Source organism: Megascapheus bottae, chromosome 8 (assembly GCF_031878675.1).
Source record: "Megascapheus bottae isolate mThoBot1 chromosome 8, mThoBot2.hap1, whole genome shotgun sequence".
NCBI classification, from domain to species: Eukaryota; Metazoa; Chordata; class Mammalia; order Rodentia; family Geomyidae; genus Megascapheus; species Megascapheus bottae.
Window position 1 is genome coordinate 58671748 of NC_143516.1, and position 12324 is coordinate 58684071.

The 12324-nt window shown below is 39.8% G+C and overlaps 1 protein-coding gene across 1 annotated transcript in view; it reads left to right on the forward strand.

The window, feature by feature from the left end:
* The window catches only part of Lmbrd1 (LMBR1 domain containing 1), a 45200-nt gene that overhangs the window by 15319 nt on the left and 17557 nt on the right, over positions 1–12324 (forward strand). The window contains exons 7-9 of the mRNA XM_090338495.1: positions 3160–3233; positions 9096–9221; positions 10914–11066. Of these exons, the coding sequence (XP_090194621.1) occupies positions 3160–3233; positions 9096–9221; positions 10914–11066 (353 nt within the window). The remainder of the gene's footprint in view (positions 1–3159; positions 3234–9095; positions 9222–10913; positions 11067–12324) is intronic.

Sequence of the window (12324 nt, forward strand, 5' to 3'; positions counted from 1 at the left end):
GTGGCTCACGCCTATAATCCTAGCCACTCAGGAGGCTGAGATCCAAAATATTTGGCATTGCTTTCCAGATCTCCTTAGCCTGATCCATGTGATCTAGATTTTAGGAGGAAAAAAAAAATGACAGGCTCAGGCTAATAAAATGGTATTTAATCATTGAAAGCAATTTTTGCCACTAGAATTAGAAATCAAAAATATCAAATATTACTCAAAAGTGTTTACATTTGATCAACTTTCTTCTGTAAGACACGTAGAATACTTACTTTTATAAGCAATTACACAGAGAAATGTTATTGCTTTCATGTTTATTCTTTCTGGTTGGTCATGTATATTCTTTGGCCATCAGTTTTTGCTTTTTACTCAGATGGGAAACTTTAAGTAAAGTCTTGGAATCTACCTCTTGTTTTTCACTTAAGATTTCATTTTGTTAATTTTGTTAATTGCGAATACCAACAAGAGCAGGTCATCTATTGGTAGATTGCCAGGACTTATGAACAGGGATCTTACTACTGAGAAACAAATCATTTCTTTTACCACTAATCATTTGAGGGCTTTGAACACTGCCTTGGACATGATTTTGTAAGTCATTATGCTTTTTGAGAATAGGATAACTTAAACCAGTAACTATTAGGTAGGTAGCATTATTCTGGGTTTGGTAACCTCACTTTCTTTAGTTCTAATTTTTTTTTTTTTAGATCTTATGCACTCCATATGCTAGAATACATTTCACTTATGCTACTTTATGTGCTGCTTTTTTCTTTTTTTTTTATTTTGCCAGTCCTGGGGCTTGAACTCAGGGCCTAGGCACTTGTCTTTCAGCTTTCTCAAGGCTAGAGCTCTACCACTGGAGCTGTAGGTGGTACTGAGGAATCAAACCCAAGACTTCATGCATGCTAGACAAACACTCTACCACTAGGCTACGTTCTCAGCCCCCAACTGTTCTTAATTTCTAGTTTTATTTCCTTATCTCCCTTCTATATATATCTTAGGCATCAGAGATCGATAAGTGTTTTGAATAGACACAAGCAGTAAAGTGCATGCAGCTTCTGCAGATGCATCAATGTAGATGATTACTGTCAAAGTGCAGAGCATATCCATTAGTGTTCCTGTCCAGTTAGTACCTCTGACAGGAGATACTACTTTTAGTCTTTGCCATTGAATGTTAGTTTTGCCTTTTATAAATATCACTAATGCAATTTTGTGATTCTGTTTTGTATATACATTTTTTCACCACATAATGTTTTAAAATAGTTGCAGCCAACTAATGTGCTTTGTGAATGTACCACAACTTCTTTATTCCATTAATAAACACATCACATGTATGTGTGTAGATTTGTGGGTGTGTTCATGCCTGGGGCATAGTCCCTGTCTTATCTAGAGAATATCTTGTCTTTTTTTCTTTTTACAAATTAGTTATACTTTACCCAAATTGTTTTTGTTTTTGTTTTATTTTTCCTTTGCTAGTCCTGGGGCTTGAAGTCAAAGCCTGGGAATTGTCCTTGGATGCTTTTGCTCAAGCTAGCACTGTGCCACTTGAGTCACAGTACCACTTCCGGCTTTTTCTGAGCATGTGGTACTAAGGAATCAAACCTAGGGCTTTGTGCATGCTAGGCAAGCACTGTACCTCTAGGCTACGCCCCAAATTGTTTCATTTTATCTTTTTGATGTGTGTTAGTACTAAGTCTTACTCTCTGTTATACTCTTATATGGTCTGTTTTTTTCTCTCTCATGTCTGACACTCTTCCACTGGTTTAGCTAGTTACCTAGAAATAGTGTTTCCCAATTCCTGCCTGATCTGGCTTTGAACTATGATTCTCAGATTGAAGCCTTCTGAGTAGCTAGGATTACAGGCATGAGCCACTGGTGTCGAGCTTGTGTTTTTGTGTTTGTTTGTTTGTTTGTTTTTGCCGGTCCTGGGGCTTGAACTCAGGGCCTGAGCACGTCCTTGGGATTTTCCTCGAGGCTAGTGCTCTATCACTTGAGCCACAACACTACGTCCAGCTTTTTTCTATATATGTAGTACTGAGGAACTGAACCCATGTCTTTGTGCATGCTGGGCAAGCACTCTACCACTAGGCCACACTCCCAGCCCCTTAGGTTTTATTTTTTGATAGTGAGTCTTACTACATAGCCAAGGTATCTTTGGACTCTTGGTCTTCCTGTCTCTCCAGAGTGCTGTGATTACAGACATGTTCTTCCACACTCTTACTTTTTTTAAGTATTAAATTTGAAAATACTCTTTATTTGCATTTGTTTTTCTCTTAAGTTCACAATCCTTTTGAGTTAAAAAGTAAAATAAATATTTAACAGTTTAGGTTGTGTAATTTAAAGACTATGGAAAAAAACTGAGAAAGATAATACTTAGAAGGGAAGGGAGGAAGAACAGTTGTTGATTGGGCCTGTCACTGTCATTGAGGAGGGTGCAGTGTTCTTTATATTCCCTAGAGATTATCTGATAGTTCACTGATATTTCTTTTTTTTTTTTTTTTTGCTAGTCCTGGGCTTGAGCTCAGGGCCTGAGCACTGTCCTTGGACTTTCTCAAGGCTAGAGCTCTACCACTTGAGCCTCAGCACCACTTCTGGCTTTTTCTATGTATGTGGTACCGAGGAATCGAACCCGGGTCTTCGTGCATGCTAGGCAAGCACTCAACCATTAAGCCAAACTCCCGGCCCCTCACTGATATTTCTTTAGGCCCAGTGATTTTCTTCTGAATTTTAAGAGTTGAAGGGAAGTAATTCTTAGCTAATCTGAAGGCTCCTGTACAGATCTGTTTTTCTTGGCCCTTTAAAAACTCTTCTTCCCAGTGAGAGTTGTAGTGTGTGTTGTTCTATTCTTTTACAATGTAGAATGGCTTCATTTTTGTTGCTATTGTTACTCTTCTGGTATTTGGGCTCACATTCAGAGGCTAGGTGCTGTTTGTTAGCTTTTTTGCTTAAGCACCACTTTTGGCTTTCTGGTAGTTAATTGGAGATGAGAATCTCAAGGACTTCCTGCCCAGGCCAGTTGCCCATGACCCTCAGATCCTCAGCCTCCTGAATATGTAGGATTTCAAGCATGAAGCCCCTAGTACTGGGCAGGAGTCTTGATTTCTACACTGTACTTGATGAGTTTCAGCACATGAGTATCTTATTGTATCTATTCATGCTTTTCCTCCTTTGCAGATGGCCTGGCTGCGTTGTCATTTTCCATTAGTTCTCTCACGCTAATTGGAATGTTGGCAGCTATAACATACACAGTAAGTTTCATATGACCATTACCTGGTAATCAAAGCAATTCTTTTACCTTAGTAATCTCTTTAGCCTAGTTCTGTTTTCACTTCTCTTTTTCTATTTTTCTACTTTTTAAAATAACTGACAAGAATGATAAAGTTTTAAGCATTTAATAATAAACATTTTATTTATGCTTATGAAACAAGTATTACTTGGGAACCTTAAAGGTGATTATGAACTTTACAATAATGGGTCCACAGATGTGTCTGTAAACTAGAACTATTTACTAGTATTAGTGTCTGCTACTAAGTAAATTTACTTTATTTGGGAATATAGGACTTTTACAATCTGATATATTTTAAGTTTTCACTTAAAGTAGTTTTACAAAGGTATTTCAGTGCAACACATTAGTTGATGAGGCACATCTTGGTCAGTGTCACTCTTCCATAGTGCTCCCCATCTCCCAGCCCCATGCATCTCAACTTGTACATCAAGTACTGTGACTATTTGCCACTCCTTTTTTCTTCATCTGTCTACCGCTCCCCCACAACACATGTTCCAGCTTCCCAGAATTCATTTTGTTAGTAAGTTTATACCATACTTTAGTTTTGTATAGTTTTGTATATATGCAGACAACAGTATGTCTACATATATGTTCATATGTTCATAATTTAGATCTAACTTAAATGTATGAGAGAAAATGTGCACTCTTTGTCTCTCTGAGCCTGAAGCACTTAACAAATACTTTTTTTTCCCCCAGAATCATCCATTTCCTTGAAAATGATGTCATGTTCATCCTGGTGGCCAAAAAAAAAAAAATACCATTGTGTATAACACACACATACACACACATAGTCACTCTGAGTTTATTCCATAACGTGATTATGGTTGAATAGTGCAGTGATATCCTTTGTACAACTTGGGGTAAATGTCCATGTGTGGTGTGGCTGGATCATAGAGTTACTGAGGACTTCCCAGAGCACCTTCCTGAGTGTTGCACCTGTTTGCATTTCCACCCATAATTTCTCAGTGTTCCTTTCCCCACAGTCCCGCTCACATCTGTTGTGTTTTTTTTTTGTCATGGTCAGTCTTATTTGGGTGAGATGGAATCTCAGTGTTGTTTTAATTTACATTTCCCTTACAGCCAATGATGTCTTCATGTGTTTATTAGCTATATTTTACTACTTATTCTGAAAACACTCTATTTAGCTCTAGCCTATTCATTAATTGGGTTGATTCTTTGAAGGTTTAGTTTATTGAACAAAATACAAACAGTGCTAGAGGTATATCACAATTACAGACTTCAGATGTTACTACAGACCTACAGTAATAAAAACAGCACATAAACAGGCTTGAAGACCAGTGGAATAGACTAGAAGACCCAGAAATAAACCCATATATCTATGCCATCTAATATTTGACAAAACAAAAATATGTATTGGATGAACAATGTTGGAAAACTGTACATCCATATGTAAAAGACTGAAATTGGATCCCTCTTTGTCACCTTAGATGAATATCTTTTCAAAATGGATGGAAGACTTCAGTGTCAGATCTCAAGCCTTGGAAGTACTACAGGAGGAAGAAGGGGAAATATTTCATTATAACTTATTGGCATAGGCAAGAACTTTGAGTAAAGTTGCAGGGGCTCAGCAAAATAGGGAGAGAATTAATAAATGGGATTTCATTAGACTCAAAAGCTTCCCTACAGCAAAAGGCATAGATGCTAAGCTAAAAAGGCAGCCTACAGAATGGGAGATTTTTTTTTAACCAGATATATATCTGACAAGGGCTTAATATCTAGAACATACATAGAATTAGATATTTCAAATAGCTTTGTATCTTTCTAGGATACAGTCTAATATTCTCCGACTCTGTTGTTGGTATGAATTACAAACAACTGACAAGCTTATATACAGATGGCTGTTTAGCTCTTTTGTTCAAATTATAAGAGAAAAGGCAGAAATGTTTTTTATACACCATTATCCTTGCTGCATCAGCGTTGTACAAGAAGCATTCAAATAACCTGGAATCTTTTCAGATTAATAAAGTCTGTTTAGAGTGTTCTCAATGAAAAATAGTGGTTTCCCCAATATATCTTCCTTTATATATAAAAGAAATGGGCTGTTAGGCGACAGCTAGGCCTGTGTATTACGTGTCATTCACGGGCCATAAAATACAATAAACCTTAGAGATACACGTTTTAGTATACTTCAGTTGCATACTGTGGATACTCAGTTGTGTTTTAGATTAGCACAAAGGCACTTGCCATCTGAAACCAGCTGGTGATTGTCCTCTTATCTCACAGAATAGACTACAGCATGTCAGTTATTTGTTTTTAAAAGAAGCAATCACAACTTGACACAAATCAGTAGTTTGATCTGGAGTTCTGCCTGCTGTTGTGTGACTGATTTGTTAGGCTGATTTGTTTGTCATCTTTGTCTTCTAACCTCCCTGTGTCAGTCTCTTCCGGATTTAGATTGGCATAGAAAATTCTTCACAGAGATTTTTGAAGGTCAGATGATACTTGGATAATTATTGGAGGTAGTGTATAAAGAGATTTGTCAGGAGAATGGTTCTGGTGGGTCATGCCCATCATCCTAGCTACTGAGGAGGCTGAGATCTCAGGATCAAAGTTCAAAGCCAGCCCAGGCAGGAAAATTTGTGAGACTCTTATCTCCAATTAACCAGCATAAAGCTGGAAGTGGATTTGTGGCTAAAATTTCTGGCACAACGGGCTTACGTGGAAAAACCAAACCCAATGTTCAAAAAATAAAGTGGACTCATGGAACCTCTCAAAGGAAGCCCTTGACCCTCCATGTGGCCTGGAGGCTCCCTGACTACCAAAGATAGATTGCCATTCCATAGCAGTACTGAGCTTGGAGTAATCTGCTTTGTAACAAGAAATCCAGTCCAGCTGCGTGTTCTACAGGCTGACACTGTGAGCTGCACTCTCTGTCGGCACTGTCCAAGCGTCCTCAGCCCCAGTGTCTCCTCTCTCCTCAGCTCAGGCGTTCAGGGAGTTCTTTCACAATTCATAAAAACCTTCAGTTCATTCACTGCAGTCTGTAGGTCCTTGTGTGCCACACCCAAACTGCATATCCATGTCTTAGGACTGACCACCATGTAGGAAGATTCCCTAGGAGCAAATTAACTAGGATGGTGATGCCTGTGGGTGAATAGCTGACCACTTCGGAGAAGCCCTGTGTGGGAGGTGGCTTCCTGCGGGTGTGCTTCTCCTGCAGGCAGCACCAGGTTGCTCTGGGTCCAGCCAAATCCCAGGGCCTGCTCCCATCCTGTACACACCTTTGGCTTCTGACAGTTACTTGCAAGGGTTTGCTGTTTTCTTTGCTTTATTCCTCTTATAGTAAATACTCATACAAAAAAGAAATTCATGAAGTTACAAATATAATTTAAAAACAATTTGATTTATTGAAAATCAAAATGAGTAAAATCTGAGGCAGGATAGCCACCCTAGCATATTATACTACTCTGTGATTCTCCAGAAATTCACTAGAGGGCAGTAGTAAGCAGTAAAAAGGATACTGTTTTTGCATAATTTTTCAAAAAGTGGAAAATGGAAAATATGGTTATTTAAGCTCTTAATGTCTTGTAAATGTTTATTACAAGCTTATTAAAATGCAAATGTTATAGTTAAATATCCCGATATTCATTGAAACTTGAACATGAGACTTCAATATAGGGTGAAAGCTTGGTAATGAGTGCTTATTCTTCCTTACTCTCTATCAACAATTAAAAATTCAGAGAAAAGCATTGTGTTCTGTTTTCGTGTTACTATAATTATATCAATTTTTTTATTTTGTTTTCTGAAATAGTTCACATTGAACTATTTAGAAAGTATTTCTTCTAACAAAGATTCATGTAAGGAAATAACTTTGTGTTATTATAAACTCTTTCTCAAAGATTTTTGATAAAATATCATCAGAAATATTTTAACACATTATTAAGTAGTTGTTCATAGAGTAGAGAGAGAAGGAAACAAATTTGGGACTTCCTTCTAATGTACCTAGGAGATTGGCTCAGGTCTGAAATCAGAGGCGGCAGATCTAGTGGTTAGGGACCTATGCAGACCACCAGGAGCCAGTGGCTCACTCCTGTATTCTGGCCACTGAGGAGGCTGAGATCTGAGGATCCCAGTGCAGAGCCAGCCTAGACAGGAAAGTCTGTGGGACTTAGCTCCAGTGAGCCAACCAAGATGCCGAAGTGGAGCCATGGCTCACATGACAGAGCCCTAACCTTGAGCCAGAGAGGTCAGGACCTGGAGTTACAGCCCTAGTACTGGCAGAAAAGAAGTATACAGACCAAAAATGCCATGTGTTTTAAGCAAGCATCTGTGCAGCTCAGGAAAGGTCTCTCAGATAGGTCCCAGTACCTCAGACCTGAATGGCACTGGTGGGAAGCTGTTGCTCTTAGGAACATGTGGCATGTATTAGTGTGGATTGTGGTGTGCGACTAAAGTACTGTGAAACTGGAATGTTAAGATTGGTGAAAAATTGTAAGACATGAAATAAGACGAATATATTGAAAAGTTTTAAACCACCTAGGTGAAACACACACTCACACACACTTTCTCTGAGATTCAGTGCCTTCTGGTCTCCCATACCGATCCTGGAGGCCCCTTCCTAGAGTCTTAGGAACGACTATAGTGTTAGCACAGATGTGGGGGGAAAGGAACCCTATTGTATTACTGGAAGGAATATGTCATATTGTTGGTGCTACCACTCTAGGAGGCAATTTGGAGATTCCTCAGAAAACTACCCTACAATACCCTGTATTACTCCTGGTCATTTATCCAAATGATTATAAGTCAGGATACAGCAAAGACACTTGACCTGTTCATAGCCAAGTTATGAAAGCAGTTCAAGATGTTCTACAAAGTGAATAAATCAAGAAAGTGCAGTGTACTCTTACCGTGGAATCCCTTTGCAAAATGTCCTTGTTACTCCTGGAAGACTGCGGAAGAGGGACATGATCAGACCGGGATGTTAGCGTGCAGTCACTTTAGAGGCAGTGAAAAAGATGGATTTATGGAAAGTGAGACCAGTAGATAATTCAGGAAAACTGAATGACTTAATATTTGACATTAGACTCTAAACAAGTGCTGTATTGTCAGTCTGGACCAAAAGAATGCTAGGAAAGCAGTACTGGGCACTGAAGTTACATTGTCAGGGACTCAGACCTGTCTACCCAGAGTGGCCTGGTCACTGTGTGCTCAAGGCCTTGTCTACAAGGGAGACTGGTGGCTCATGCCTGTCATCCTAGCCGCTCAGGAGGCTGAGATCTCAGGATTGCAGTTGAAGCCAGCCTGGGCAAAAAAGTCTGTGAGACTTCTTTCTCTCCAGTTAGTCACTAGTATAAAGCCCAAAGTGGAACTGTAGCTCTAGTGGTAAAGGGCTAGCCTCCAGCAAAAAAGCTCGGGGACAGCTCCCAGGCACTAGAACCGGTACCAAAAGGTGGGGGAAGATTTAAAGCTATAAGCTACTGTGCTTCAGACTCCATTACAACCAGGGAGTTTCAGTTGCCATCAGAGTTTAATTAAGGTCAACAATGTTTGTGAGTAAATAGCCACAAGGCAAATACCTACTCATTACATTCATGATTATGAGAAAAGTATCATTTGGGAGTAGAATGTAGAGTTATAATGAGTAGTATGTTTGTTGTTAGGGCTAATTAATAGCTAAAAGTGTGAGTGTGACATAGAATTCAAACACCGTGTGAGTGTGACTTCCTCTCTGGTGCCGCGCTGTCCACTGACTCTTTCACTGTGAACCACTTCTAAGTCTCTGCTCTAAATGGTTATGTTTCCATTTCACAGTTGGGTATATAATTTGAGACATATCAGCATATCTCAACTCTGTCTCTTTCAGGCCTACGGCATGTCAGCCTTGCCCTTAAATCTGATCAAGGGCACTAGAAGTGCTGCATACGAGCGTTTGGAAAACACTGAAGACATGGAGGAGGTGGAACAGCACATTCAGTCAATCCGGTCCAAGGTGAGTGGGTACTGGGATGTGACTGGCAGCGGGCGTGGGTGCTGCTTGGGATTCTAGCACTGGGCAGCCCATCATTTTCTTACTTTGTGGAACGTCTTGAAATGTATCCTTCAAGAACCATATCCCTAGTTTGAAGTGCATCTTCTGTGTAATGTACATCATACACTGACAGATTGAACATTTCTAGCAGGGCTTTAAGAGCTAAACTCCAAAGCTTCTGCTTCGTGAGTGTCATCTTGCTGTCTCTTCCTTTTTCGTTCCATGTGTGATGTCACATCCTGCTTTGAAGCCTTATTGCTGTGTTCCTCTTGCCAGGGGCATTCATTTTAGCCCTTGGCCTGCAGGGAATACCATTCTATAAGGGATCTGGGGTGCAATTTGAAAATATCTAATGTATTTGGCACAAGGCATTTAAAGAAGCGAAGGTAATAAAGTACATCCTGTGTCTATAAACTCTGGTATTTGGACAAGTAGAATCAGCCTGCCTTCAGGATACATATTTCAGGACCTCTCAGTATCTGAGTTGTATTCTCTGGGGGGTAAGGTCTAGAAATCTATGTTTAATTTGTCAGATGATTATTATGTGAGATGATTATTATTTGAGAAACTATTAAGTCATAGAGGAGGATGGTTGGTTTCAGAAGAACCTTGTAATACAGGTATATGAAGAGACAGTTCAGATACTCAGCAGATTGAGATCTGAAGATCATAGTTCAAAGCCCACCTGAGTGGCAACTCAGGTGAGATGAAACTCTCATCTCAAATGAACCCATAATATGCTATAGTTCAGATGGTAGAGTGCCAGAGCTGTGGGAAAGCACCCAGGCCCTTGATTCAGACCTCATAAAAATAGGTGGAGATATATTGTTGCCATGTTGGCTGCCCAAAGACAATGGCTTTTTGCAGAGGTTCCTACAGCCCAAGGAGATGACAGCTCTTGGCAGTGACTACAGCACCCCAGCATGCCTGCTGCCTTGCAGTGTGATGTCTCTTGTCTTGTGTTCTTTTTGATGATATTGGGGACTGGCTCAGTGCTTTGCTAGGCCACTTCCACTCAAGCTCAAGCCCAGCCCTCTGCCTGTGTGGTATTTGAATCAGCCTCACAGACAGCAGTTCAGAAGAGAGCCGTTTGATAAAAGGAAACAAGGTCCGAGCCAAATTTAAGGATAGAGAAGTTTAGAGGTGAGGTGAACAATAGAGAAAATACATAGTAGTTAATACCTTTTTGTGTGCTTGTATTGGGGCTTGAACTCAAGGCCTGGACATTGTCTCTTAGTTTTTTCACTCTAGATTGGCACTCTACCACTTGAGGCATAGCTCCACCCCCAGCTTTTTGGAAGTTAATTGGCGATAAGAGGTTCATGGACCTTGCTGCCTGGGCTGCTTTTGAGCTGTCATCCTCCTGGGTAGCTGAGATTACATATGTGAGCCATTGACTCTCAGCTAATTCATACTTCTTACAGATGCTTTCCTTTTGTATGGAATGCTTTCACAAATATCTTATCAGAACTTAATAACATATCTAGAAAACAGAATGAGAATGTCAGTGTGGATCATGTGTACATCTACATTTTGATGCTGACCCAGAGTGAGATATAAACATTGTTGTCTGGTCTGCTAAGTCTGATGAATACTTTTTTTGACACTTAATGGTAAAAGAAAAACATCTGTAATTTGTTCTATTATTTGCAGAGCAGAGATGGTCGACCTTTGCCAGCCAGGGATAAACGTGCCTTGAAGCAATTTGAAGAAAGGTTACGAACACTTAAGAAAAGAGAGAGGCACTTAGAATTCATTGAAAACAGCTGGTGGACAAAGTTTTGTGGCGCTCTGCGTCCCCTGAAGGTAAATGGAGTTTAGAAAAATTAGGCAGTCATTGTTTCTCAAGTTTTTGTACTGCTCTTCAGAACTATTTTCCTTCTGGGCCCTCCAGTATGACAGAGAGCAGGGAGGGTGCTGTGTGCTGTTGAAATTGTGTGGATTTGTGCTGTTAGGTGGTTTGGACAAGGTACATAACTCTCAGAGCCTTATTTAGTCGCATATAATGGAAGTGCTGTAACTAGGAAAGGAAAATAAAAAGAATCAGTAAAACAACAGCTGTTAGCATATTTTTGCAAGTTGGTACTTGCTGTAATTAGGGAGGAGGATCCATATTAGAACTCAAGAGTTTGCTTGTTAGGTGATGTTTCTAGAAGTAATAAATGGATTACTAGATGGAAGACCATTGTGTTCTTACTTTTAGAAGCCATTGTTTACCAGTTTCTAATTCTTAGGACTCTGGTACCTGAATTTAAGTCCTAGGTAAATGAAGGCAATTACTGTGTGACTCACACTAAAAAGTAACCTGCAGGCATTAGCTAGAGATTTCCAAATTTGCCAGTTCTCTGTTGGGGAAAGGACATTTTGTACACTTTGTATGCAATAGTATTAAGTTGTAATTCACACAGTGAAGTGACTACACTGATTAGAAGTGAAATTAAGCAAGGTTGAGCTAGAATGTGGGTTTTGGCTAAACATTTTAGAAAATGTGCCAAATTGAGTGGTGACGTCTTACTCATATAATCATAGCTACTTGGGAGATATGAAGATCACAGCTCAGTGCCAGCCCAGGCAAGAAAGTCCATGAAGCCCTTTATTTCTAATTAACCACCAAAAAACCAGAAATGGAGCTATGTCTCAAGTGGTGGAGAGCTAGCCTTGAGCAAAAAACACTGAGCAGGAGCATGAAGCCTTGAGTTCAAGGCACCATGCTGGCAAGACAAGGAAACCAACAAACCATTGAGAGAAGCCAAGCGCAGACCCGCAAGTCAGAGCCAGTCAGCTTGGATTATGGTGTTACTCTGTTTGCTTGGTATACCTGGAGAGTAAGCACATTAACTGTTCACTTTTAGGAGTTTCCAGTATATCATAATTAAGTTAACCAATTTAGAAGAATATGATCACTTTGTTAGAAGAAATGATTTTTTTCAGTGCTAAGGATTAAACCCAGGGCCTGGTGCACATGGAGAGTATTTGTTGTGCCTAACCCAGAATTAGAATTGTAAGGATGTCCACCTCGGTCATCTTCCTGAGGTGGCTCATTTCCAAGCAGCACAGCCTTTCC